Below are 27,277 nucleotides of genomic sequence, written 5' to 3'. Positions count from 1 at the left end.
TATTGGATGTTCAAGCTGCAACTAAGTAGTCCAGAAAATCATCATGGCCAACATGCGCCATTCGATGCTGCGGCAATTTTGTCACTATATTTCGCTTCATAGCGGGTTTTTAGCAACCGGAACTTCATATAATGCTACAATCTCCGCCTGATTTGTTCTTTCTTTTTTGGTACACTTTTCGTGGCTTAACCGCTCCTGTTACTGGGGGTTTCCGGCCTGCCAGCTGTTGTGCCTCATGTAGTCACTTTTGACCAGTCGGACCACCAGGTCAAGTCTAGCGAGGCTACAGATTTCCGCTATCTCTCAGACTTTTTCGGACCTGGGCCCGTTGAGATGAATGGGTCGGGACTCTCCGCCGGGCTGGCGCTGCTTGCATATAGAGTCTCCGCTATGCGCCGTGACGTGTCGGAGGCTCAATATTCTCCGATATGCTCTGTTTCATTAATTTTTTTCTTTTTAATAGAACTTTGGTCATAAACTATCCTTGTGTATGCGAATAAACCTGTTGGATGGTGCCAATGCGGGCTAGTAAAAATTGCGTTGATCCATGAATAACTTCCAACTTCGTTCCCAGGTGACGGAACCTTGGAAACTTGGAACTTTGAGACTCTCAGACTTCAAGTTAGGACTAGCTTGAATCAGTCTATGATCGGAAATACTAGTACATTTCCAAAATCATGACCGCGGGCCATTTGAAATTTCATACTCACAATCGCAAAACTTGATCGCAAAACTTGATCGCAAAATTTGAAACGCACGAGTCTATTATAATCATTTGATTCTATTTTTTTTTATTTCTTCGTGAGTTGGGAGGAGATCTGCGTACCCGCCTGGAGCGCCTCCGCAGCAGGGCTCTGAACTACAAAAAGGTTGCAGATCCCGAGGTCCCCGCCGAGGTAAATCATGGTATTTCCATACCAGGGATCCAAATTACTAACAATATTCGCGGTTTTATTGGGATTAAATCTCACTTATAGATAGACGGTTAGATACTTTGCAGTATACATACATGCAGATCATTTCGAACATATAGAAATATTGCTAGTTAGGTAGTACTAGTAGCATGGAGACTAACTACTAACTAGTCGTTACCCAACCTTCCATCTAGCGGCTCTATGATCAGTCAACTTGAACCGCAACATTCTCCCTGCCCAGGGGGTCAATACAGATCTTTAGCGTATCCGCCCAGCAGGCCTCCCGTGTCTCGGTACAGTTCGACCATTTAGAGTAGTCTCTTTTGTCGCAAGGGGGCGCATTCTTCAAGCTCTTTCCTACACAACTACGCATTCTTGACAGATCTTCAGTCAGTGGGCTAAGTATAGTAGGCCAACTAGAGCTCTGGTCCTTAAATATACGGCAGTCATTGATTTCTAATCTCGCACCTTTTTGCAAGTCATCAATCGCATTGCGACGGATCGATCACAATCCAGTGCGTTCAGCCATCTCCACCTTCGAACATCCAGTGCTAACAGCCTACTTAGATCAGAATGATAACCACAATTTTCTCACTCCTCGCCCTCGCCCTATCGACAACAGCATGGGATGTAGCTTATTTCCCGACCGCGCATAAAATCGGCCACACATACACGGGGTCCGGATCCCAGCATTGTCGATCTGTATCTTTCCCAAAGGGCGGGTTCGTCATGGCGCGGAAACTAGCCGAATACGAGGATGTCATCACTTTCGATGATGATATGTGTACAGGGAGAAACGTTCCTTTGAACTCTGTGTATAATGATGATCCGCTGCCGGTTGAGGTTAAGAGCTTCGTCGTTGTTGATTTGAGGAGGATGGATGATGAGGCAATATAAACAACGGGGAGCCCTGATTGGAAAGTTTTGTTTAAAATCGCGTCAATTGAGCGGTATTTTTTCTTTTGATTAGCTTGGAGTTGGGTGCATTGGCTGCTTTATTTAGGTTGACTACCAGCGGATAATTTATCATAATATAAGTCATACTGTCTGTTGACATTTGTTCCATCGAGCATCATGATTGAAACTGCCACAGATGGAAGAGAAAATAATGAAAATTGAGATCTACCCCGACTACCTCCCAACGATTCGATTTTGTATCAGACATAAATCACATTTAGGCCATTCAAACGTAACCCTCTACGCCCAATGACTCCAATCCCCATCCCGTCGATACGCATACCCCTCCTGCGGCCCCTCCGACGCCGGAAAATAACCCAACTCACACGCCGAGAAACTAATATCAGGCTGCGCGGCGTAGAATAGATCGTACGTGGGACTGAGCGCTTCAGCGAGACTAGTGACCCTCTTATCCGGATGTAGAACCTGCCAGGGAAGCGTACATTCCGAGCCTTTACAGCTCTTAAGAACGAGCAGGAGGGCGTCTAAGCGAGAGATCACTTTCTTGATATTCCGACCAAGGAGCTTGCCCTTGGTATTGATGAGATTATCCATCTGGTACGGATCATTCTGCAAGATGTTAGCATGAAGGTTGGACAAAGAACGCCAAAAACCCCCAAGAAAAAATAATAACTGACCGTCAAATCGTAAAGTTCATGCTCATTAGTACACCAAACCGAGTAAAAAAGATTATACCCACCCCCAATAACCCGCATAGCCTTGTAAGTATTATTAGAATACACAACGCCCGCGCCCGTCGCCGAAACCCGACCAATATCACCCTCCTGGAGATTCGATCCCCAATACTCAACCGAAACATGCTCCCTGCGTGGATCAGACCTCGCGCCCCGCATTCCCTTCGCTGTCAACGGCATCGGAATTCCGTCAAAATCTTCTCTCAGCGGTATACCCGCCAAATCAAATAACGTCGCTGCAATGTCGGTGTGAGATGTGACGAAATCGACGGTTCGGCCTTTGGGTACCCCCGGTCCACGCACTATCATGGGAATGTTGATGTCTTCTTCGTACGGACAGCCCTTTCCGGGGACCATGCGGTGCTGTCCGACGTGGTAGCCGTTGTCGGATGTGTAGAAGATATAAGTATCTTCGAGCAAATTGTAGGTCTTGAGTTCGTTCACTACGCTCTCGACTAGGTCGTCGACTGCTTGGAGGGATTGGAGTCGGTGCCGGTAATAGCTGTCCATGTAGCTGACATCACTAGCGTTCAGTTGGGGTAGATCCAGGATCCAGCTGGCGCCGCTTTGCTGATATGGTCAGCATGCAACTATTAACCTTTCTGGTGATTGGGGAATTTACCGTGTCTGGATTAAAGTTCCCCCCTCGTGGGACTCTTGCGTTGGGGAATTTATTCGCGTGTCGTGGTGCAGGGACTGGGTCGGTGAAGGCTGGGGTCGACGAGCCCTCTACCTCGGCTGTTTTCGAGTGCGGTGCGATGGGGGTGATTCCGATGAAGAATGGGCGGTCCGAGGCGTGGGCTTCTTTGATGAAGGTCAGGGCATGGGCTGAGATTAGATCGGTTGAGTAGCCATCTGATACAACGGGTTTGTCGTGGTTGTGTTGGAAAGTAGAGTTCCAGTAGCTGTAAGTGGATGGGTCGAGCAGGACTGCAAAAGACTGTCAATTCCAAACCATGCCAAGGCTCCTTGGTGTGAATAGACGTACAGTTCGTTCCGTTCCATCCTTTCGGGTACGGATTGTTGTAGTTGGATGTTGAGTGGGAATTCAAAAACTTTCCCGTGTAGTAAGTGTTATAGCCTGCATCTTGCAGCCAGATGGGCAAGTAATTGTCATTGTGACCTTCGGACACGAACTTGGGATAACCACCTTGACAGAGTATTAGAAATGAAATCTGCAAGTAGATTCAAAGTCTCCGCTTTTCTGTTCTTACCATATGGAGGATACACATCGGTGACGTTGGTATTATGCGCCAGCTTGCCAGTCATTAAGCTCACTCGCGACGGACAGCAGACGGCAATCGTACAAAAATGGCGCTCAAAGACCGTACCTTCGTCACCGACGAGCCGCTGCAGCTTGGGCATATAATTCAGCGAGTCAAGATGCAAGTCTTGATCATCCGTCATGATAAAGACAAAATTGGGCTGTTTGTTTTGCGGAGAGTGACCGGCATTCTGAATTGCCCCATGGCTGGTTGAAGCACCCCCACTAACCAAAGACAGACCGACTGCTAGAAGAATAGCTGAATTGAAACGCCGCATTTTGCAAAGCTCAAACATCTACTACCTAGGTAGTAGAAAGTCGAAGATCACCATGGGTACCGGTATGCTTTTATGTCCACCCATATCCTAGTCTAAATCCCGGCATCGACCCTCAATACCGCCTCGAAATAATCAAAAAATCGACTAGTCTCTTTTCCCCGCGAATCTATACCCCGTGGAGAACCTCGCTTCCATATTCACCTCGAGATTGGCGGCGGCGCGGGAAATTGGTGGTCGGGATATCCGAGAAGCGCAGAGTTATACTTTCGACGACGGCTTCCTTCAACATCCCCTCATCTCATTCGCGTTCAGTATTTGCTCCAAACCCGGGAGATTCCAACAAGTAAGTACATAGCTTTAAAATGTTAAGCCGCATCTCGACCCTGAAGGGGAGTCGGAAAGTCCGCGTCGTTGAAGTTTTTACCTCGGGAGGATGTGCCTCATGCCAAGAATGTCGGAATGTGGGGTAGAAAATGGCGTGCGCAATTAAATCGGCACTAATTGCCAAGCGAGATGGTGATATACAAGGATCGAATTAAGATACAATTCATTAAAAAAGTAAAATACTCCATTCATATGTACCCAGAGTCAAAGAGAGGATATAGAGAAACATTAGATAAAGCCAATGACCGGCCAATACATGCGTAGATATTCATTCAAGCTTCCCTATACCCCCAAATTCGCCTCTGGTCATTAACATACCACTTGCCGACTTTCTCCGCATCTTCAAGCCAGGCAGCCGCTTCGCTGCCGAACTTGGTTTTCACGGTGTCAGCCAGCCGGGACAGAGACCATGACTTCATGGGAGAGAGTTCACCCGGGTCAGTGCCCAGATGAGAGAAGACATATTCCGAGTCCTCTTTGATCGGCAGGATAAGTCTGTACGGGGTGCCTGCTGCTGTGACAGACATCTTAGCACCGCCGGCGTTGATGAGGCCGAAGTTCCAGGCCAGCTTTTTGTTGCCGTCTTCGGCGTCTTCGTTTTCGAGAATCGAGGTGCGGAAGGGTCGGATTAGCGATTGGCCTTGGTACTCTGGTAGAACTGCGGATGCGATTGCCGAGTCCTGCTTGTCCAGGGATTCGGATTGAATCAGCATGTCCAGGATAGTTGGGATGATGGAGAGGGAGGTTGCGTTGGCGGAGATGTGGATTCGGGGCATGTGGGGGTGTCGGAAGACGAGGGGCACGCGGAAATTGCTGATGTGAGGGTTGTTGTAGGTTCCTGTCAGATCCTTGTTGTCCTCGGCGAAGGCTTGGCCGTGATCGCCCACGATGACGACGAGGGTGTTGTTGGCGAGGCCGGACTCGTCGAGCATAGTCATTATTTCGCCGAGCCAGTTGTCGACGAATCGCGCGGCGTTGATGTAGTTGTTCATCGGGTCATGGTTGATTGTTCCTTCGTCGCCCATGTAGGACACCTTTTTGAAATGCTCTGGGGTTCCCCATGGATGGTGGGTTGTGCTGGTGACGTGGGAAAGGAAGAGGCGGGTTTTGTTGATGGCAGCCTCCTGGAAAAGATCGCGGATGTATGGTTTGAGTTCGGTCTCGGCGTAGCCGAAGTAGTTGATCTCTTCGCCCTTGGCGCGGTATTTCGAGTGCGGGTTTTGCAATGTGCTCTTGACGACCTGGTGTTTGAATCCCATGTGGTCATTGAGGACGTTCTGGCGATCATAGTCGTCAGTGATGGATTGCATGAAAACCGATTTCCACGGGTACTCCACAGCCTCCGACTGGTTAGATGCCGCGTCGCGTCTCTCAACCTTCTCGGACTGTCTTGGTTGCACGGGGCTCTTGGCCTTGTTGAATGCATCGAAAAGTTGTGGCAGACAGGGCTGGTAGATTTCGAGACCAGATTCTTCCAACATATCAACGGGAAGGGGATTCACTCCGCAATGACTTCCGATGATACTTTTGAAAGTAAGAGTACTCCCTGTAATGGCCCCTTGGACATTCAGACCTCCCATACCTGCCTCTGTTGGGTCCCGCCAGGTCGAGTTGGCCATATTCACCAGCTTTCCTTGGCTGTCCTTCACATGTTCACCAGTCAGCATCTGCGCGATGCGAGTACTGGCAACTAGGCGGTCAATAGCGTCATTCCGGTCCTCCTCGGAGTGTGAAGCGAGCAATCCGTCGAAACAAGGGGGTCCCCTGCTGCATCGGGAACATCTCCTTGCGACCACTTTCCAGTGTTAGCAGAATTACGTTGTCGATAGCCACCGAGTGTTCCTCGAAAGCCTTCTTCAAGGGTTCGTAGATCCCATCGCCAAGGTTGGAGATCTTTAAAGGGTCCGATTTGGGGTTGAAGAATCCACCGTCGTCGCCACCGCTGCATAGATACCAGGATGGGTTGTCCTCCGACGCGCGCTTATATGGATCCACATCCCAGCGAGAGAATCCATCGGGCGTGTCTTGAGGAAGCCATGAGGGGCGAGACCAGCCTTCTTTCAAAGGAACTGGATTCACATTCGTCCAGATGGGGAATGCTTTCGCGGGATTCCTGCATCCCTCCACCGTGATAGTCTTTTTAGTGAAAGCATCAAGCAGTGACAAAGGTAGGGCGGTAGATAGATGATCGTATGGTACCGCAGGGCGAACAATCTCGATAAACAATAATGACAAACCGGCGGAGACGAGAAGAGCTGTACGGCGTGCCGATCTAATATCGAGCGAGTTGATCCAGGATTTGTTGGGGGCAGCGATCAAGGTGTAACGTGCGTGATAGCCACCTCTGCAGGCGCTATATACACCCAGCATCATGTCTCGGATCGCCTCCAGTCCGTGCCCAGTCCAGTTATAAAGCTTGGAATGAAGCAACCAAGCCAAGAGACCGAGAACAATCCCGGCGGCGGAAACGGTCCAGATTCCGGTGAGGAGGATTTTCATAGCGGCGGGATCGCTAAGGAAGCTGTTGCTGGCGGTCCAGTCGACTTCGGCACCGGTTTGAAGGAAGAATCCGAATTGAATGGCAGCGGCGCCCCAGGTAACAAGACTAAACAAAAAGGACTCAGGTCAGATTCGCATCCTGCGGATGGTGCCAGTCATCATTGTAATAAAGTCACCGGGGGAGGGGGAATGTCACGTACGAAAAGAAGCCTCCGACGCATGTTGACAACCATTGCCAACGAGATTCCGGCGCAGGAAACTGCAACAATACCCGCCCGCAGGTAATGATGAAGAGATCAGGAAGAATAAGAGTTGGCGAATACAAGACGAAGTGGAGAAACGGCAAAGAACGAATGTGGAGGGCGATGTGTAGGATCTTCGAGGCGAGGCCACTCACGACGAGAGCGGAGAAGAGAAATGGCGGAAGCGCCGGGAGATAGGCGAAGATTGACATATCGATGTCATCTCATGAGGTCGTAGTATGTGGGGAGCAATAATACAAAGGGTGTCCACGAGTGTCGCGTGAGAAGGACAACTCGGGAGGCCAGGAGAGAGAGAGAGGGAGAGAGAACAGAGAGTGAAGAGAAAGGAATGGGGAACAAACACCCCGGAATGCGGATGGAGGAGCAGATAAAAAAAAGGCAGTGCAAACCGAGTCAAGAGTAGAAGAAAACAACGGCACAGGAAGACAAATATAGGAACAAGGCTTAATTATCCCTAGAAGTTTGAGGGTCAGCCCCCGGGGCCAAAGGGAGGGTCCAATAAAGGAACCCAAGCACGCGACGTGGAGATCGCCACAGAATTCATAATACAGAGGTCTGTACGGAGTGCATAATACGAGGGCGAAGCAGGTTCAGTCAGACATGGCCAGTACAACCATAGTACATGAGAGACATGTACACATAAATAAATGGAGACGGAAATTGCGGTGCCACCGTGACCGATGCTTGTGCAGTGTAGCCTTATACCAGCACAGTATGGAGTACTCCGTAGTAGTATACAAATAAGTATACAATAGAACCCTAATCCCCTTGGCTTTGGACCCTGCTTTTTTCCCTGCACTTCCTGACGACCTCGGATGTCGGACTCGGAAGTTTATTTATTTCCAATGGGGGCTATTTTCCAGCCCACTTAAGTAGCACGTAAATAGTTTTAAGTGGTTCGTGTCTTTTGCATGTCTCAGCCCACTGGCCTCTTTGGGCCAATCCTCCCCGCTTTAGGCATATGCATTCACACCGGTTTTATTGGTAAAAGGTTTTCTTCCTCTCCAATTTGCGCCCTCCATTAATAGTTCCAAGCATTCTACCAGTGAGCTTAGTTACTTCGATGGGTATGGAGGGCCTTGGGGGCCGCCCCCCCCGGGGCGCCCTTGATGCAGGGCCCCCCCTTGCTACTGCATGTACTCTTTGGGAACTGGTTTCACAGCCCCTCCCATCATTCATGGGGAAATAAAGATGGATACTCGTACGTACCTAGGTAGTTGTGATTTATTTGCATAGTATGGAGACTCCATACTCCTAATAGTTAGTTCAAGGCAGAACTGAAATTTCCAGGGAGTAAAAGTGATATATCAGGCGTCCCATGGTAAACTTTCACCAAGGTACTACCGTTCAAGATGTATTAGAATTTCAGGGTCCATGAGGCTCTCGGGCTTACCCTAGGCTAGCTGTTCAGCCCAGGATTTTCGTAATAAATTTGCAAGGTCCCTGGTCCGAGTCAGGGTGGGCCCGGGAGCATCGGGTGCATCGGCCCTTCTTGCACAGTCTGACCAGTCTGAGTGACTAGTGTGGACTAGTGACATTCTGCAGATTCTGCAGGTCCCCATTGTGTCACACGACAGTGTCTTCACGCGATGACCTTATTATTTAGAGTTGATCCATCCTGTCTATTACTGTTCTATCAGAATCGACATTTGTTTACTCGATCACGTTTCTTACGGTCAAAAGGGGTAGCGGTGGAGACTTCCGATCTCGGATGTTCGGCTATAAGATTCGGGTATAGATGGTCGGTCCCGGAAATATTACATCACATCCATCCAAGTGCGGAGTACATAGGGCTGGGATACCATACTCCAGGCCTTCTGAGGGGTACCTCGGTTTGGCTAATCATACTCCAAGCTCATTACCACTTTCAATAGGTGCCAAAAGATTTGAAAAGCAAACCTTGGTAATGATACTTCAATTCAGATGCGTTGAACCGACTGCCGGAATGGAGCTGCCATAGATCCCACAGACTCTACTCTAGAATACTATCATTTAGAAAACTTGAACTGTCTAGATGGGAGAGAATTTATTCGCGAGACATGTGAGCACAGAAGTATAACGTATTTAAGATTCTGTAGATCTAATTGATAGGTTCAAAGCTTGTTCAACCTCCAAGGCTTTGTCGAGATCGTGTCACACAGCCCAGAAGACTATGATTATGAGTACGCCGTTGTACCTGTCTTGTATTCCAAGGAAGCCCAGCTGTATCGCCAGGTACCCCATAAATACACCTGGGCACCACGGCAAATTGGATCATGAAAGAATGGAGTAAGCTATAAAAAAATAGCCCGCGTCTAGAAATATCGAGAGAAGACCGTGTAACCCCTGCGTCGTACTAATGATTTTATGTAGATTCAGGTATACAGAAAGGAAATACTTCGAGGAGTAATTTCGAGCATAGTAAGCTATTAAACGTCCTCTAGGGTTTCCTATTTCACCCTCTTCGCATAATTTGGAAACATGATCACTGATATCTCTCAACAATCAAAACAATAGAAGGTTATTACAACCCATTGCTCCAATTGTGTCAGTTCCATGTCTTGCCACCGGGATTTCTCAGCATCGCCAGTGCGTCATTGTTCCGAAAAGTCCGGTCACCGTCGCCATATCGTCGTACAACTTCGGTGTCGCATGGAGAAGTCATAACCAGGATCCTTACTAGTTTCAACACTTGTTTGAAAAGAAAAACAAAGACAAAAAAACATACAATCTGAAGTAGCTGCAAGCTTTGCCCACATACAGCTATATTATGATGAGTAGGGATCAATAGAGTCATATAATACACAGAAAAGAAAGACCACACAATGCAAATGCAAGACACCGCAAAACGCCAGCCAAACCCACAACCTCGACAATAAAGACTTGCAAGAAATCCGCTCAACGTACATCAAGCCTCGGCAATAGAAAACAAACCAACGAACAAACCAGCCACGTATAGCAGATCTGCAAGAGGGCACATAGCCCACGCCCCTCAAGTCAAGCTCCAAGCTAACCCTCAAGCTGAGCTAAACACCAATTTTCGAAACAATGCCCTTCTCCCCCAATCTCCCCACAAAACCCGCCTTCAACCCCATGATAGACTCAATCTCACCCGCCGGCATCTTCTGCCCATCACGCATCTGCAACACCTGCTGAATAAGAAACGCATCCGCCAGCGAGCGATCACCATGATGACCCATCCTCATGCGCGCCGACTCCTCGTCCGCGATCTTGGTGGCTCGGTGCCGCGCCGTGTGCACTAGCCATGCGGCAGTCGGGGCGGAGGGAAAGACGGTTTGCATCGAGCCCCGGGTTGCGGTTGGGAATCCTTGTGTTGGGTCGACGGGGCCGATTGAGCGCAGTGAGGCGGCGAAGTCGGGGTCGCGGCCGTCGAGGTCGATTGCTTTTGCTTGGTTAGTGACTTTGTTTGGGGTGAGGTCTGCGGGGGGGCGTACCGGTGGATTTTGTGCGTGAGGCTTTTTCTTTGGAATGGTACTGAGGACCCTGGCCCTGTGGTGCGGAGGGGGGGAGCTGGGGCTTTTGCTGGGCCGGGTTTTGGAGCTGGAGGGGGAGGTGTAGGCTTGGGTGGTTGTGGCGGTTGGGGTTGTTGTTGCGGTGCTTTGGACTCGCGGGGGGCCTTGGGTAGTCTCGGTGGGGGAGTGGCCTTTTTGGGATACTGGCGCTTTGCAGCGCCGGCGGCGGCTTGGACTGGTTTTGAGGCGTTGGAACCCATTTGGTCAGAGGGTGTTGGATGTGTTGGAATTGAGCGGGAATAATTGCGGCGGAGATGGAGAAGGTCGAGAAAACCGCGGAGGAAGGCTTGGCACTGGCTACTCTGACGTCAAATGGTCATCAATAGCTACAATTGTTGCGGAGGATGGGAGGATGGGAGTCGGTCTGTGAGGAATTGAATTATAATGTTATTGCGATAGTCGGAATTGACTCGGTTCGTGTTTAGCACAGATGTGGCCTACTGTTTGACGTGGAAGATTAGTTAGAGGTACTTGTGCTTGTATAGTAACTACCACTAGCAGGTCGCCCGCCAGGAATCGGATGCTCGTAATGGCAGTATATGGGCAGACATAACAGAATTCAATTAAATTCTGTGAGCTTTGGCCATAATAACTGAAAAGTGTTTGCTCGAATGGGTCTGGTATAGATGTTGTATCTGTTTAAAGCCCTAGTAGAACAACTTCTGTGGGGGAGTAGAACAAACCTTGGAACTTGAAAGCGAGACATAGTATCTGTATCTGTCTTCAATTGGAAGCAATGGGGTAGTAGCTACTACTAGTAGTAGACGGACAGATATCTACATGGTTTACAGAATAACAATGTGCATGCAAGATAATATTTATCTAGAACGAGGCAAATATCATGACAGCTAAGGTACAATGCCATTTTGGTTCAGGGTCTCACCCGCGAAGGCTTCACTAATTGCGCCGATGCAAGAAGCAGAGCGCATAGACTGATATGGTTGTGCGAACTTGATTCCCAACATCTAGCGGAGACCAGCAAAGCGACGACCCTGCACTTCACCAAGAGCGCGGCTACCGCTCACAAATGCGACCGCACCCACCACAGCCGCGGCAGGCAGAACCTGGAACAAGTTCCAAGAAGTGTAGTAGAGGAAGAAGATACCCTCGAATCCAGTCAGGGAGGCAAGGAAGATGGCGTGGGGGAGAGGAGCCGACTTGAGTGCGGTGGGGAGGTGGTTGAGGTTGACGCCGAGGAAGAGCCACTGCAATCGATTAGCTGTTGGGTCGCACGCAATAGAGCTAGAATAGAACTTACCAGACCGGCCAGAACGGGGAGAGCAGCAATTACAGCACCGACGAAGGCCAGAGTGATGACAATGGGAGGGTTGGTGGGGTCATTGTTGAAGGTGTGGTGAATCTCCGGCAGCTTTCCGTATCTCGGGGCCTCGGCGGTTGGGATGGGGATGTTGACGTCGCGCTCGATGGCCAGCTTGAAAACGGAGTGGTCATAAGCCTCGGAGCTGCCAAAGCCACCAATGACCACACGGGCGTCAACGGGATTGGGCAGAGTGAGGAATTGGAGGGGGAGTTCCTTCTGGGTCTAGTTGTACGGAATTAGCTCATGCGGAGGAGAGGAGAGCTTCGGAGAGCTTCGGAGGGCGGGCGCAGTACCAATTCCACGCGGGACTTTCCATTCTCCTTGACTGTGAATGGGTAGGAGATGTCCAATCCCGACTGGCTATCCTTCAAAAGCAGGAAAGCCTGGTGTGGGCGTTTGGCAGAGCTATCTTCCTGGGTGGTCAAGGTGATGCGCAAAGTATCGGCACCGGTGAATGCGAGCGGGTTGGCGAGGGGCTTTGAGGAAGAGATTCTAATTGAGTAAGGAGTTAGTCCCGGACACACTCGATGGGAGGGTAATAGGAGCATACTGTTCCTTGAAACCACCGTTGATGCCGGCACCCTTTGGTTGAACTGCCACGGTGGCATCAGTAAATCCCCATGCGGATGCAGCGACAGTCGGTAAGGCAGCGGATGCCAGAAGGCAAAAGGAAGTAGTGGCCTGCCACAGATACATTGTGTAGTAGATGAATACAGTGAAATGTATAAACTTGCGGAGGTTGACAGGTGGACAGTTCCCACGGTTTACCTGAAGGTGCAGAATGAAGGCGGACAGTCGCGATTGCAGATAAGCGCCGATTATCTCGCCCTTCGCAAGTTAGCCCTAATTTCTTTTCTGATTCCCTCCCGTGGCACGGCCATCTCGAGCTGCTGCTATCGTTGGTCTTGGTGATTCTATATGGCATCATATAGCATTTGTGTGTTGGCTGTTCACACTATATTTGAGGCCTTTTCCTATTTTCAGCCTTCATACCCCTCAAAACTGCCCAGGTGTTGCCCTACGACCTGCGGATCTCCCAACGGAACTCCGCATTTCTGGAAACTGCCGAGTGAACGACGACTGCGGGCTACTCACGCATAGCCTTGCATTACTCTAAAAGGTATTCACTACTGCAACCCTTCAATGTCACTGCTGGATGTTAAATACTAACCACTCCCATAACATGAACAGTTCAATCACCGTCAATCTCCATCTGCTTTGTTTCGGATCGACTCAACCCTATTCACTTTTACCACCTTTACCATGCCTCCCAAGAAAGGTTTCCATAAATCGTTACCTGCACCGATCAGTAATTCTACGTTGGCTCCATCTCGTCGATCACCAAGAGTCCCGGCGCCGAGCAAACCCATAATCCAGCCAGCTCCGCCAGCCAAGAGTATCGATCTCACTACTGCCTCTCCTCCTCGCGAGGTTCCAGACGACCCTTACCTCTGTATTTCCTACACACCTTCCTCTACAGCTACCATGAACGGGAAACTACAAAATTCTCCGTCGGAAACTCCTGCGAAGCGGCGCCAGGCTTTCCAGGCGAAGCCGTCCCGACTATCAAATGTTTATACCCCAGCGAAAGAAGCACAACCATCAGTCTTAAATTCAGCAAGTCGGACGACCCGAAGGACAGCAGGACTTGAAACTCCGAAGAAACAAATGACGGATCAAGAATTTCCCGAAAGTATCGACACTACGGGCTGGGTGCAGGATCAACATACGGGGAATGAGTTCGGCTACGACAACTCGATTAGCGACGCATCCCCCACGAGCGCATCTTCTGCTACTCGTCTATCCGCACGATCTCGGAAATTAACTACGCGTGCTATCGAGGCACTCGATTCTAAAAAGAAACCCCGAAAGCAGAGAACCGCGCCTGCGTCGACAATTGCAGAGCCACCTACAGAACAGGTCGATATTAATAGCGGTCCGACGAAAATCAAGCGAAAAGGGATGAAAGGCAAGCGAGCGAGCAAGATCTTCAAGCAGTTGAGAAATAACAGACCCTCTCGTCTGAAGATCCAGCTCCACGCGGACCAAGCCGGCCAAAAGCTGTACGAGCTCGTTGTAGTTGCCTTGAACACCGATTTTACACTACCGTCTGACCCCGAGCTATTCATCGCAAATGCGCGAAAGCAATTTGAGCAGACATCGCTTGTCAAATCGTCCGAGGAAGAGCCTGTCATGTCTGCTGCTGCCTCCCCGAGCGACCGCGACCCCGCGGCTGCGGAGGCAACCGCCTCATCCGGCAATGCGGGGATATCCAGTGTGGAAACCCACGTTGATCCCAACGGTGTCACCAAAAATCAAACCAATGGTGTGATGCAGGACGAAAGGGATAAATTTCCCCTTGGGGTGACCAACGGCAAAACTAGAGGCGAACCTAATGGCGAGCCCATCCCCGAGGTATCAGGAACATCCTCAATCAAAGACCTGAAGAAGATAGCAGAGTCCCAGCTAGAGGCCGATGGATGGACTCGAACAGGCTACGTGAATGACTTGAACGAGGAAATCCTTCTGACACCACCGGGCCAAACTGCGTACCGTGCACCCCACACCTACGGCGACGAGAACCTGCCATTGCCACCAGTGATTTCTCGCCCAGAGCAACAGATCGAGATCGACAATAATCTCGGATTCCCGCCGCTCATGGGCGACCGTAATATTCCCTTCTACGCCCCGTCCGAGTTCTCCACGGAAGATATTACAGAGGAGAAAGCCCGATCCCAAGCCCACAAGAGAAAGCGCTCACAAGCCGAGCTGGAGAAGCGCCCGAGAAAGAAGAAGCGAGACTCAGCAAAAATAACCCAGCCAGGTCCGACGACCGAGGAAAAGCCAAAGATCCAGCGACTGAAACTGAAGCTGAATCCGCCAACGGAGGCAGATAGACAGGCCGGCGCGGTGATTTCCTCTGCTTCTGCCGCTGGTCCGACCCAACGTGGAGCACCGGGTCAAGCTCGCAGTCGAGGTCGAGGCGGCCCTGGAACTCCGCGTGCTAGGGGATCGCCCCGTGGAGTTACTCGCGGTAGAGGCACGCCTCGAGGTGCTGTTCGTGGTGCCCTTCGTGGTACTCAGCGTGGTGGTTCTGCCCGGGGTGGTCCTTCTCGTCCTAGTACCCCCCGCAGTCGAGGACGCGGCCGTGGACGTGGAAAATAAGCTTAATTTTATGAAGACGATGCATAGTTCGAAGCATAGCGAGGAGTTAGTGATATTAGCAATGAACATTATGATATCATAGATGTCATATTTTGGTTTTCCTACAATATTATTCTTTCTACTACATGTGGTCCGGCTTCCGTCTTTTCTTGAGGATCCTGCACTGACCACAACGTCAAATCACCTGGGCATTTAGGCATACGAGTAACTAATGGAAGCGAGTTCACGGATCATTCGATCTTCAAACCCAAGGCATTACTACTAGGCGCTGGGCATTCCTTGTCTTGGACCTGCGTGTTTCGAATTTGAAGTTCAAGTTTAAGTTCACGTATCTTGCATTTATCTTGCAATTATCTTCAATATCCAGACTATACAGTAACAGAAATACTAAGCATCATTCCATAAAGGATGAAGGTTCACCTCCAGACGTTAGTTTAAGCCTTTGGAACATTCGTTGTTGTCGTGGTAACCGTCGCATGCGCCTTAAACAACTTGACCATTTCAGCGGCTCGCAAATTTTCATCGGGGATTTGACGAGCCGCTTCCATCATCTTCTCATAATCGGTCGCCCCCTCAGCAGCGGGCTTCGAGTCGGCTGTGGTCGTCTGCACGGACACTCCTCCCTCTTCTTCGGAGATCCCAACAGGCTCAGATGTGATGAAGACTTCTTCATCTTCCTCTTCAGCCGCTGCCGCTTCCTCTGCCTCCTTCTTTGCGGCTTCCTCCCTGGCCTTTCTTTCGGCTTCGACGTCGACCTTAATTTCGCCAACGATCTCTCCATTCTCACCACGGACATGACGGTAGAGCTCAAGTCCGGTCTCGTTTCCATCTGCATCAAGGATCTGCTTGTAGAAGTCGTCGATGTTTGCCATCGCTCTCTCGGTCTGCTTCAGGGGCTAAATTCCTTGTTAGTCAACTCTCAAGTCGAAGGAATTCAGGTCAGACACTTACGTTGTTGCTGCGGAACATCTGGATCTTGTGGAGTCTGAAGCCCGCTCCTCCAAACGACACGACGAGACTCTGATCGGCCTTCATTCTATTAGCAACCAAATTCCGTAAGTCAGAACAAAAGGGAACGAGATACCTCCTTGGCCTCGAATGTTCGCCAGCCCTTAGATTCGAGCTTCTTCATCGACGAGCCGCTAGCCCCGACTTTCCCAAGGCCAGTGCCTCCAACATCGACACCGGCGCTGGTATCCCGGCTATGGGCACTGTCCATGGTAATAGCACACTCCTGAGTCGACCAGGTAGTATGAATAGCCCAGAGTCCATAATCCTTAATATAACCCCCCATATTTAGACTTAACCAAAGTCTTCGCATTATCCTTCACCCACTGCGCCATGGTGGGACCGGGTGCGTCGACGAATCTCTGATTCTTCACGACTCCCGTGGTAATGAGAGCCGCTTTACCAGTAGACCCGGACTTATTCTTCGCGTTAGCCGAAACGTCGACGGGGGCAGCGGACAACGCGCCGGAGAGACCTCCTTCAAGCCCCCAGCTGATCTCCGCCTCGCTACCAGATGATACGGTGTTCCACATCGAGTCGTCGGGTTCGCCGAGGACGAGATCGTCGTCGATGCCCTTGTAGCCATCTTTCTCGGGTTGCCCTTTCACGGATAGATCGGTGATTTGGGTCCAGTATCCGTATTTGTCAAAGTAGCCCACCGAGCCGGGGTGAACGAGACTGTATTTTTGTGGGGTGTAGAGGAAGTGGCCATGGTCATGCCTTTTCATGAGTTCGGCGTACTCTTCGCGGGCGGATGGGGGTGCCATTTTGATATGTTGTGAGAAGGTAGTAAGTAGTCTTCTTGAACTGAAGAAAGATGGAGGAGGGGGAAATCGCGGCTTCTTTTGAGGGGTAGCTTGTTAAATGAGTTCGTTTGGTGGGTATGGTGGGCTATGTTGTTCCTCTAAGCGATGACGTTCGTGAAGATCCCCTCGTTCGCGAAGAAACACTAGCTGAGCAAAGTGCCAATCATTCTCACCCATCGGCAGAGAAGGAGATATAGCCCCACAGGAATAGGTTCATCGTAGCCCACAGTGTTGCTACGAACGTCATTTAGATCTTCTGTGTGGTCCGTGAAAATGTGGATCGCTGCGCTAAGATCGTTCGTGTGGGCTCAATTTTGGACACGGCAACAAGCTATTCCCAATCTGAAAAGAAAAACTTGCATATTATGTGGCGATTGTGCTGGCTCTCATGCAGATGCCACCTGTCAGGATGCGGCCATCACTTACTCTAAACTCTGATCGTAGAACTCCGTAGCGAGTGTTGTTTACTCGACGAAGATCGGTGGCTGGGTGGACCCGCCGCCATGCATCCGATGACATACTGAGATCCACCAGCTGAACCGACGGGCTGGAGAGCTCCATGCGTGCCCCCGATTCAAGATTCTGGTGGGAATATCATCAAGTTGGTGGCATGAGATCTGGTAAATGGTGAGCCCGTCATACGTCTGCACCTCCATAGCTAATCAAACACGTTGAATGTTTGATTGGCCAACCAAGCCAACCAGGCCTCATTATCCACATCATACCAGTCCATCATCTTACAAAAACTTCCGTTTTCTATCACAAATACTAGTATAAGTTACCAAGCAAAAGAGGGGGGGTGGTTGAATGCCTGAGCCAAAAGATTCTACGCGGGTGATACTACTACGGTTCTCGGACATGCTCTGCAGACGTGCTCATACTAGTACTGAGATACTAGCGAAACAACTTGAGGCAGCTACGGTTCTACCTGACTGCAAAAATACACACTTGACCGAAACTTATTCAGAAAATGCTTGAAACTTCTTCGTCGATGGTTGCTTGTGTCAAAATGATCATGAGTGAGTGATTCATCTTCAACGACCACTAGTAAGCGCTTCCAAAATGAAGGGAAAGTACCATCTTAAAGTCTCTTCCTTCCTCCAGGAGGTCTTTGAAATTCCGAAAAGCACGAAGTTGCGGCAAATTAGCGAATAGCACGCTCTGGTCCAGGTCCCTCGCTACTGAATCACGGCTAGCAAGCTCCTTCTAGAAGTCGGCCTCAATCTTCTTCACATCCCTGAGATTGATGAGATCAGCGTTAGAAGTGGAGCTGGCGGCCGCTTCAGGCTCTGCCATCTGAATATTCCAATATTCATCAACGTATCGGCACTCATAGGCCCCGGGATTGCGAACCCACATGGAGTCCCTTTCCTCTGATAGCTGATCTTGGAAAGTTTGGTGATAGCCGACTTCCTATACAGCCAAGGCGATATACCAGCTCACCATGCGCCTGAAAGGATTCCGTAGTTGGGTGGGGTATTGGCGTACATAAAGTGAGAAAGCTTTGCAATCACGGACAATCAATCCTCGTACCGTTTGAAGAGTTGGAATTCACCAATTAATTGTCAACAACAAATTCGGATAGCAGCTCAATGCAATACTTGTCGGCGAGAGTGTAGAGCCGAGCGTATTCCTCTATTTTGGAGCCCACCTGGAAAGTAAACATAGGGATCTATATCGACGTTAGATACTCAACAGTCGAGCATAACGGTTGTTTTCAGATCACTTACTTCTCGGCAGTCGTCTGTATCTCGAATGCTTTATGATCGGATCAGCAATGGCGCAAGTAAGTGCCGTTTGCGGGAATCGAAGGGCCAGGGAGTATCGAAAAAGGGCAATATGTGAAAAGAAGTGAATGGCTCTTGTCTCTGTGTTCGCCGAGCGAGGAACGTCCCTCCCCCATCCAGAACCCGGAAATCCAGCAAAGAACCCGGAATCCGAAAAGCAAAGGCGAAGCTCGCAAAGCTACAATATATACATTCTGTTAGTACTAGCTGGGCCTCTGGGGTCATGCCTGTAGTCTCAAAAATACTATGCTACCATTTTGAATCGTGTTTACTACTATTTAGAAGCTACCCGCTTAAATTACTACTCGGTACGCTGAAGGCTACTAGTTGTGATGAGAAAGTTGTTGAACTTGAAAGAATTGTAATCTCTTTCATGGTAAAGCAAGTGCCCTAGTTTAAATAGGGAGTCAATAAGGAACTACCACCTGGGTAAGAGAACAGCAGGCAATCAACAAGATACCCTCTAATTCAGAATCAATCCATCAGTGATCAGAGATCCAACCCTCCAGATGGTCATTACCACTGAACTTCATCCGGTTGGTCTGGCAGAAGTCTCCAGATTGGGCTGGCTGGGATCGATGGTCATCGTGATGTCGCCGTCCCACATATCTTCGAGGAATCGACAGCAAATTTACCCTCCTCCTGCAACACGTGTCTGAAAAGAATATGAACCCTTATTTCTCCTCGAATAGAGTTGACATGTTTGGCCACCAATCATCGCAAAGGGCGAGAATTATCCCTGTCGTATTCTAGCGTCTCCGAGTACACGAAACGAACAAGTTCGAGGATGTATTGGATATCATCCACCTTGACGATTTTCAAAGGCTCACTCAGCTTGGCGACAATCATATTGCACAACTCTTTGATATGGTATCTGGCAGCCAGCTCGTATAGCCGAAGATGTCCCATAATAACTGGAGTGAAGTCATCCCCCCAAACACCGTCTGCAGATAGATAGAGATACTTCGTACTCAGGCTTTATGGCTCGAGAAACAGTACTGGCGCCAGAGGTATGAACGGTAGGAGCATGGGCAATAAAAGCGTATGTACCAGCAGTCCCAATAGCAAGGTTGACAATGTCACTTCTGACAGGCTGAGAAACGACATCGTTGCCAGTTATGCTCTCCTCATCTTGTAATCGGACTGGTGATGTGATATCACCCCGATAGGCGAATTCACAGAATCGAATAAAGGTATCCAGGTCCACATGACGCCAGTCCCCCGACGTAGTATCGTCTCCCTCATACACCGGTAGAATGTCAGAGATAAATTTTCTCAGGGACTCGGAAAGATCAGCGAAAGCGCCAGAATAGAGGATGATTTGTCTTTCGTGTTGTCCGATGATCATGGGGATCGATGGGGACTCGAGCCATCTGATATATGTGTTAGACAGCTCAGCGTGTCAAAAGTTGTCCTCGCTTCACTTACCTCCCGAAGGTTGTTTCCATGACGAATATTGAAGGATCATATCGAGGATTGGTAAAATGAGGTATCTTTGCATCAAAATTCTCGGGGTATCGAATGAGTGTGGTGTGTGGAAAGTTCATGGCATCAATGTTCTTTCCATCGAACTAAACAATATAGACACCCGATATTTCAGGCACCAACAAAACCCAAACACAACCTCAATTTTCCCCAGACGACCGATCCCACCCCCATCAATCCTCCACATCACCACTGAGATAATTAAAATGACCCGCGGCACACCCCAAAATCAAACCAGGCTTCGGATCCCGAGCCAGAACCCCAATCTGGGCCCTCGCCCCGTCATCCCACCGCGCCCTGTGCTCCCAAAGAACCCGCAGGAGCTCCGGAAGACGAAGGAGTATAAGGCTGCTGCGCGGCGGTGAGTGGAACTACCCTTGCCCCTTTCCCTCTTTCTACTGCATTTGAATGTGCATAGTGCTCTTGTTAATCTCTAGGCTGCCGCGCTTGCTACCCGGGGCACGGGGGACGTATTTCGGACCGTGCTGATATTGACTTCAGGTGGACTTCTTCGATTGTTGCTTTGCCGATTGTGATGTACACATCGTGGATTCTGTATGAGAGGAGTGAGTTTCGTCCCCTCTGAATTGACGGCGTTCTTTCAAATCAGGCTCGACCACCATTCAACACTAGTGCGGAAAGAACTAATCGTGGCGAATATAGTATACGGCGACAAGGCGCCTAAGAAATTGGTCAATTCGTCGGCGTCTTCTTCATCTTCATAGCCGCTTGGATTTTAGTTGCAGTGGCATGGCAAAAGAACGAGGCTTAAAGCATGCTGCCTGGATGTCATTGACTATCGATTCTAACGGGGACGTTGGACCGGGACCTGGTCCTATTTTTGTACAGTACAGATTATCTATTACCTACGATATAATTCAATTCTAAGAACAGCGAGATTCGCCAAGGCAAGAGAGGGAGATCATGCCGGGGTCCATCGTAGAATATCGTTCCATTTTGATCCAGCCAGCTGGGAATATCGACAAGTAAAAGGAACAGTCCGACTCCGCCCATGCAATCAGCACGATGGAGCAAAACACAAATGAGTATAATGGAAAAGAAAAGGGCAGAGGAAGAGGAAATAAGGAAACACAATTCGTCCCAAGGAAAACCAGGCCTAGCACCACATATGCAAAACCAATCCATCATCACGTCACAGCAAGACCCATCATCCCGCAACACCTTGCATAGGCAACTGATGAACCTCAACAGATCCAGACCCAGCACTCTGCGGCACAGATGTAGATCCACTACTCGTAGAAGGAGGTTTGACCGAACGCTCGCGCATTCTTCGCCCCTCCATCAAGCCTCGCAACCCACGCTTCTGCAACCCAATAACAGAACTCAAATCACCGGTCCAAATCTCCCTCCCAGGCCGAATATCCGTATCACGACGATGATGCGACCTCGACGCAGACCGACTCTCACTATCACTCACAAACTCCGAATCAGACTGCGAGTGACTAGCACTGGACGCAGACGTCGCCGTGCTGGGGTTACTAATCGAGTCATCGCGATCACCGCGCGAGCGACCACGCCGCTGCTGCTGCGACTGCGAGGACTGCGAGATATTCGTGTCGATGCGGAGCGAGGGGATGCCGCGGGCGAAGTTAGCGAGGTCGTTTGTGCTGCTGGAGGCTGAGATGGAATGTGCGCCTCCGCCGTGTTCGGTATCGGATGAGTCTGAGGCGTGTAGGACGCTGTTTTGCGAATGCGTTGTCTCTGATACGGCGATTGAGCCGTTGCGTCCTTGGACGCCGTTTAGGGCTTCCAATGTTCCGCCAAGACCGGAGGTGAAGCCTGTGCCGCGGCCGCCGCCGGCGGCCATGGCTGCGGCATTGAAGACTGCTGCTGCGTTGCGGCCGTCGAGGACTTGGTGGAGGCGTTCGACTGTTGCTTCGAGGAGGCCGTTGATTTGGTAGGGGCGGGCGAGTTGGAGGAGGGAGCAGAGGATTTGGGGGGTGCAGAGGGATGCGCCTGGTGGGGGGATTGCGGAGGTGTAGAGGTATTGGACGAGGACTTGGAGGGTGAGAATTGTGTGTGGGAGATAGAGGACGCGGGGGCGGGATGTAGGAGTCAGGCTGTGGGCGGAGGGGGCTTCGAGGTTTTCCAAAAGTGCTTTGGATGGCACCGACGGGTTGATAAGGGTCGTTGCGTTGGAGTAGCTGCTGTTCTGACCGATAGATGGAGTGATCGTGATGCTCGAGTTGCGGCTTGGGTGCGTCTGGGCTGGGCGGAGGGTGGCTCCGCCTGCAACGTCCTCTTCAGATGACTCGCGCAATAGCTGGATGAAGTAGGGTCCCCATCTTCGGGCGAGAACACGGGAGTTGACGGGGATACGTTCTCCGCCGACAGCTTGGAGTTCCATGTCGGACATTTCGTGGAGAGATAGCGCGATCTTGCCAAGTTCATCGGATGCAGCAGAGAGAGGGCGACTTGTCGTCAGTTGCGCCAGCTTCTGTTGTAGAGAAGCAGGGACCGAGGGCGAGCTGTATGATTTATATCCAGATGTAGGGGCGGTGCGCGATGGGTTGTTGTAAAGGCCAAAAGCTTCCAATTCAACCATGCAAACGTGGGAGAAGTTGATACGACGGTGGTTGTAGTCATCCACCAAGCTGCGCTTGCGATGTCCAAGAATGACAAAAGTGCTGCGACGCGGCCAAAGAATACCGCGGTTCCAACTGCCCTGGCCAAAGACCGACCCTCCAGCATCAATCCGGCCCCATGTCAAAGTCTTCAGGTCCAGAGCCCAGAGCGCATATTCCTGTTTGGAGGATGTGAGATATGTACCACTGACCACGAAATGGCCATTTATGATACCACCATTGGGAAAACGCAGGCCTGGGGGAGACGCCTGACTCTGCATCGGTCGCTCGACAAGACGCCCATCCGGCAGGCGCACCTGCAACTCCAGCTTGACATCGAGGAAGTTATAATTCGAGTAGATCAACATTGGACAGCCAGGCTCGTCACTATTTTCAATCGGCTCATGCGACTCCCTATCTGGGGCAGCGGCTCCAATTTCCGAAACGTCCATGCCGACCAGCGGAGTAACGACACTGCGATAGGCACCACAACTGCGTCCGAGGGGGCTGGTATTGGTCCATTTCAGACTGCGAAGGTTGAAGACGCTAATCTGCTCAATGTAATGGTTAGAGCTGTCTTGGCCACCAACGACCACCATCTCGGCGCCTCCGAAGCCATCGATATCCACACCAAGGGAGCCTTGATGGGGTGTGTTGGATTCTGGGTTGTGGTGAATCGCAGAAAGCGGCGCACTGGCCGAGGTGAAGCTCGCACTAGAAGGCATGATTGTCGCGCAGTGAGCATATCTCCCCTGCGGCGACTCGTGAGCCGCAACGCGAGTCCATCTCCGAGAGGGCACATCGAAGATATGGATATCTGACATGACAACAACTTCCGATTGCGTCTCCGCGCCGGCACCCGGATTGGAAGGGTCGCGAGGGGTTCCCGGGGCCGGAGACATGCCACCATATGCCACCAACTTGTTATCACCCAGAGCACACACGCTGTGGAAATAGCGTGGGGGCGGAATGTCGCCGCCAGCATCGATCTTGGTCCAGTGGCGACGGATGAGATCCAATTCGTAGAGATCGGCCGTCAGCTGAGGGCGACTGCGCGAGAGGACTCGGCCTCCAAAGACATATAACTTGTCGCCGAGAATGGTGGTGGTTGCGCCAACTAGGGGGTGAGGCTCTTTGCCAGTTGTGCGGCGAACATTGCAGACCAGTCCGGAAAGATTGATCGGGCCGGAGGAAGCCTGTTGGCTTTGAGACGGGGACACCCCGGACGCAGATTCGTCGCGGCCCGCATCGAGGAAGCCCCCCCAGGCTTGACTGGCTTCTGGACATCATCGTGGACAGGGATTCCCCACCGCGAGGGGAATTCCGATTGTGAGGAAGTTGGCGGTTGGTATCCCCTCCCCTTTCTGACTAGTCCGTCGCGTAGTAGTTGTATCTATCACTTGCATATGACAGCTGCGTCCTGTCCCCTTTTTTTGGCCTTGCTTCCCCTCTTCCTGTAAAGTTGTTTTGTGGGCGGGTCACGGTCGGGATGTGGGTGGGTCGATCTTAGAGACGACGTGAGGGTGTGCCTTGTAGGATGAAGACCGGAGACCAGGAGTCAAGGAAATATTGCCAGTCGTATCGCCAGAAGAAATAGGGAAGGGCGAAACTGGCATGAATGATCAAGGTAGAGACGGTGTGGCCGTTGGATCGGCATAAAAAAGGCGGTCTCAACGTTTCTCCTTTCCGGGGGGCGGAGTCTGCGACAGGGGGGAATCCTTCTAGAAACCTGCCCCATTTTGATAAATTAATTAATTACCCGGGACACAAAATTATCACTTCTTTTCTCCTGCACACCGGGTCATTTTTTATGCATCGTAGTATGAGGTAACACAGGTACAACTACAACATGCAACTTCGAAGGGGTGATGACAGGCACCTGAGATCGTTGCATTCTACAAGTACTCCGTACGTTGCATTGCATGCGCAACTTATTACTTCTCCACACAGCTCTACAGGAAAGTCGGAACCACCACAACACTAATTAGGAGATTGAATCATTTCATATTGGTATCAAGCGGGACCTTTTAAGCGAACCCGGCTACACATAAGTTTTTTCTTATCACGTCAAATCGTAAGTAGCCATTTACTGCTGGCTGGGGTCCTTGGTGAAGCGGAGGTAACTGCAGCGACATCAGTATTGTTCGTCCAATGCCATTGAGGGCAGCTTGGAGAGGTTAGACTTACGGCTTGACAATGCGAACCTCGCCGAACTTCTTCTGGGCATCCTCGGTGGAGACGGGGGGAGGGATGACAACGTCATCACCGGGGAGCCAGTTGATGGGGGTGGTGACACCCTTCTTGTCGGTGAGCTGGAGAGCGTCAACAACACGGAGGACCTCGGCGGTGTTACGGCCGGTGGAGGCGGGGTAGGTCAAGATGAGGCGGATCTTCTTGGAGGGGTCGATGATGAAGACGGAGCGGATGGTCAGAGCCAGACCCTTGGAGTCGACGTTGGTGGTGTCCTGGTAGTCGACCATGTCGTACTGGTAGGCGACCTTGCGCTCAGGGTCGGAGATGATGGGGAACTTCAGCTGGGAGCCAGAGACCTCATCGATATCCTTGATCCAGCGGTGGTGGGACTCGGTGCCGTTGGCGGAGAGACCGATCAGCTGGACGCCACGAGCAGTGAACTCGGGCTCGAGCTTGGCGAAAGCACCCAGCTCGGTGGTACAGATGGGGGTGAAGTCATCGGGGTGGGAGAAGAGGATGGTCCACTTGTCACCGATGAAGTTGTGGAAGTTGATGGGACCGTTGGAGGTATCGGCATCGAAGTTAGGGGCAACGGAGCCCAGGCGGAGACTGTTGGAGGGGTCAGTATACAGTTGAGACGAGAGGAGAGGAGAGGAGACAATGACAAGCTGGGATAGTACAGCATAGCTCATAGCTCGGGGTGTATAGATGTAACGTACGGAGGAGCACGGTCAGCAGCCATTGTGAATGATTGAGGATAGAGATGGAATGAAGAGAGAAAGAAGAAGAGAAAGCGAAGATGAAGAAGGAGGGGGAAAGGAGCATTCAAATAGGCAGGAACCAACCAGTCTCCAGCAACCCCTCCAAAGGCGCCATCGTACCTTCCCTCTGAACCAACAAGTGATCGACTTACCTCATCCGGCACTTACCATCACGCAATTGCCCACCGCCAATGGCAGAACAGCCACCATTGGCTGAAATCAAGTGGGCTGTTTAGTGCGAACCTTTCTGCCTGAATGCCTGACTAGACCTCCCTGGTCTGCCGTGGCTGGATCAGGGGTCTCCCTTACTCCGTAGAACTTCCAACACTTCTATACTCTCCTCCTCTTCTTCCCTCCCCTCTACTTCCAAGTACCTCTCTATACAATGAGATTCATAAATAGCACCTCTGTAACAATTGCATTTTATCTTCTAACCATTTCCCTTTCACCCTTCCCTATCGGCCGACTATTCCAACCGTCAGCCAAATCGGCCGACAATCGCCCACATGGAGCCAATGGAGACCGGACCAGATGGCGCAATTCCACCCTGCCTCCTCCTCCCGCATTAATCAGCTCCAATGCGAACGTAGATCGGCGGGGTCTCAGCTGCAACATCGTTCTGGTCCAGCCAATCCACAATCGAATTGAAACCAGCCCTCGTCCCAGCTACATTCAACCCCAAGGTGTCCCCCTGGCAGGTCCATGTCCCGGATCGGACGTCTTGATGATGCTGCGAGAGCGGAGACCCACTCGGTGGGGCCTTTCCACGAGCTTCTGCGCTTCCCCGGAGCTGTCCTCAGCGGTTCAACCGGAGAGTTTAAATTCTATACGAGTATTATCCTCCAAGTTGCTAAACTGTTTATCTCGGGTAAATACCAGCACTATAGTATCAATAGAAAAAATTACATTATTGGAGCTTTATTTCACTCGTCATATGAGAGTGAGCACATAAATCTATCATATGTCTGGGGCGCCTGTTTAAGCGTGCCAGCGCATAACTTAGCCTCAGAATACACATTCCTAAACAGGGACATGTATATCCCCACGTTGCGCCTAATCCTCCCGTCGGCCCGCCGGCGCAGCCAGTACTCGCAGGGTAATTTCAAGTTGGTTCAACTATATATAGCTATGCTACCGGCTGATTTATCTTCCAGTACTCCGGAGTCCAATACTATTATCTGATATGGCACCCGGGACCCCCATCTGAAATACTATATCTCCGCCCGGTGCCAGTGCCAGCCCTGGAGTGACTGGGCAGTGTGAACTTGAAATTTTGAGATAATTCAGCTTCCAAGCGCATGCGCATGCATCATGATCAGTAAAGTGACTGAATCGCACTTCTTCCATAAGTAGGAGACAAGGGGTACTTCGGGATGCCGATTCCTCACATTTCAAGGGTC

The 27,277-nt window shown here is 50.7% G+C and overlaps 9 protein-coding genes across 9 annotated transcripts; 2 read left to right on the top strand and 7 right to left on the bottom strand.

The window, feature by feature from the left end:
- Window positions 1-1,487: 1,487 nt before the first annotated feature.
- Window positions 1,488-1,811, top strand: N7533_013627 (uncharacterized protein; the record flags this gene model as incomplete). The annotated part of the gene is made up of 1 exon (XM_057110277.1): window positions 1,488-1,811. The coding sequence occupies one exon, from the start codon at window positions 1,488-1,490 to the stop codon at window positions 1,809-1,811; it is 324 nt and encodes a 107-aa protein (XP_056952979.1).
- A 300-nt stretch (window positions 1,812-2,111) lies between these two features.
- Window positions 2,112-4,108, bottom strand: N7533_013626 (sulfatase family protein; the record flags this gene model as incomplete). The annotated part of the gene is made up of 5 exons (XM_057110276.1): window positions 2,112-2,441; window positions 2,510-3,136; window positions 3,222-3,496; window positions 3,555-3,716; window positions 3,781-4,108. 5 exons carry the CDS (start codon window positions 4,106-4,108, stop codon window positions 2,112-2,114), a joined length of 1,722 nt encoding a protein of 573 aa, XP_056952978.1.
- Window positions 4,109-4,764: 656 nt separating this feature from the next.
- N7533_013625 (Alkaline phosphatase-like alpha/beta/alpha) lies at window positions 4,765-6,159 on the bottom strand (the record flags this gene model as incomplete). The annotated part of the gene is made up of 1 exon (XM_057110275.1): window positions 4,765-6,159. The coding sequence occupies one exon, from the start codon at window positions 6,157-6,159 to the stop codon at window positions 4,765-4,767; it is 1,395 nt and encodes a 464-aa protein (XP_056952977.1).
- Window positions 6,160-6,199: 40 nt separating this feature from the next.
- On the bottom strand, window positions 6,200-7,445 carry N7533_013624 (uncharacterized protein; the record flags this gene model as incomplete). The annotated part of the gene is made up of 2 exons (XM_057110274.1): window positions 6,200-7,097; window positions 7,192-7,445. The coding sequence occupies 2 exons, from the start codon at window positions 7,443-7,445 to the stop codon at window positions 6,200-6,202; spliced, it is 1,152 nt and encodes a 383-aa protein (XP_056952976.1).
- A 2,814-nt stretch (window positions 7,446-10,259) lies between these two features.
- N7533_013623 (Oligosaccharyltransferase subunit Ribophorin II-domain-containing protein) lies at window positions 10,260-12,783 on the bottom strand (the record flags this gene model as incomplete). Its single annotated transcript, XM_057110273.1, has 5 exons — window positions 10,260-10,813; window positions 11,770-11,971; window positions 12,025-12,309; window positions 12,381-12,579; window positions 12,638-12,783. The coding sequence occupies 5 exons, from the start codon at window positions 12,781-12,783 to the stop codon at window positions 10,260-10,262; spliced, it is 1,386 nt and encodes a 461-aa protein (XP_056952975.1).
- Window positions 12,784-13,350: 567 nt separating this feature from the next.
- On the top strand, window positions 13,351-15,252 carry N7533_013622 (putative GPI-anchored cell surface glycoprotein; the record flags this gene model as incomplete). Its single annotated transcript, XM_057110272.1, has 1 exon — window positions 13,351-15,252. One exon carries the CDS (start codon window positions 13,351-13,353, stop codon window positions 15,250-15,252), a length of 1,902 nt encoding a protein of 633 aa, XP_056952974.1.
- A 434-nt stretch (window positions 15,253-15,686) lies between these two features.
- On the bottom strand, window positions 15,687-17,027 carry N7533_013621 (uncharacterized protein; the record flags this gene model as incomplete). The annotated part of the gene is made up of 4 exons (XM_057110271.1): window positions 15,687-16,148; window positions 16,204-16,281; window positions 16,337-16,553; window positions 16,588-17,027. 4 exons carry the CDS (start codon window positions 17,025-17,027, stop codon window positions 15,687-15,689), a joined length of 1,197 nt encoding a protein of 398 aa, XP_056952973.1.
- A 2,540-nt stretch (window positions 17,028-19,567) lies between these two features.
- On the bottom strand, window positions 19,568-20,301 carry N7533_013620 (uncharacterized protein; the record flags this gene model as incomplete). The annotated part of the gene is made up of 3 exons (XM_057110270.1): window positions 19,568-19,797; window positions 19,853-20,226; window positions 20,282-20,301. 3 exons carry the CDS (start codon window positions 20,299-20,301, stop codon window positions 19,568-19,570), a joined length of 624 nt encoding a protein of 207 aa, XP_056952972.1.
- Window positions 20,302-21,506: 1,205 nt separating this feature from the next.
- Window positions 21,507-25,858, bottom strand: N7533_013619 (putative regulatory protein Ral2; the record flags this gene model as incomplete). The annotated part of the gene is made up of 4 exons (XM_057110269.1): window positions 21,507-24,195; window positions 25,014-25,046; window positions 25,111-25,725; window positions 25,836-25,858. The coding sequence occupies 4 exons, from the start codon at window positions 25,856-25,858 to the stop codon at window positions 21,507-21,509; spliced, it is 3,360 nt and encodes a 1,119-aa protein (XP_056952971.1).
- Between the last annotated feature and the right edge of the window lie 1,419 nt (window positions 25,859-27,277).

Source organism: Penicillium manginii (genome assembly GCF_028828005.1).
Source record: "Penicillium manginii strain IBT 31320 chromosome Unknown utg000011l:1.0-1395921.0:1.0-1396616.0, whole genome shotgun sequence".
In the NCBI taxonomy this organism is placed as follows: Eukaryota; Fungi; Ascomycota; class Eurotiomycetes; order Eurotiales; family Aspergillaceae; genus Penicillium; species Penicillium manginii.
The sequence above is the reverse complement of the archived record's forward strand: the minus strand, read 5'-3'. Positions and strand labels throughout refer to the sequence as shown.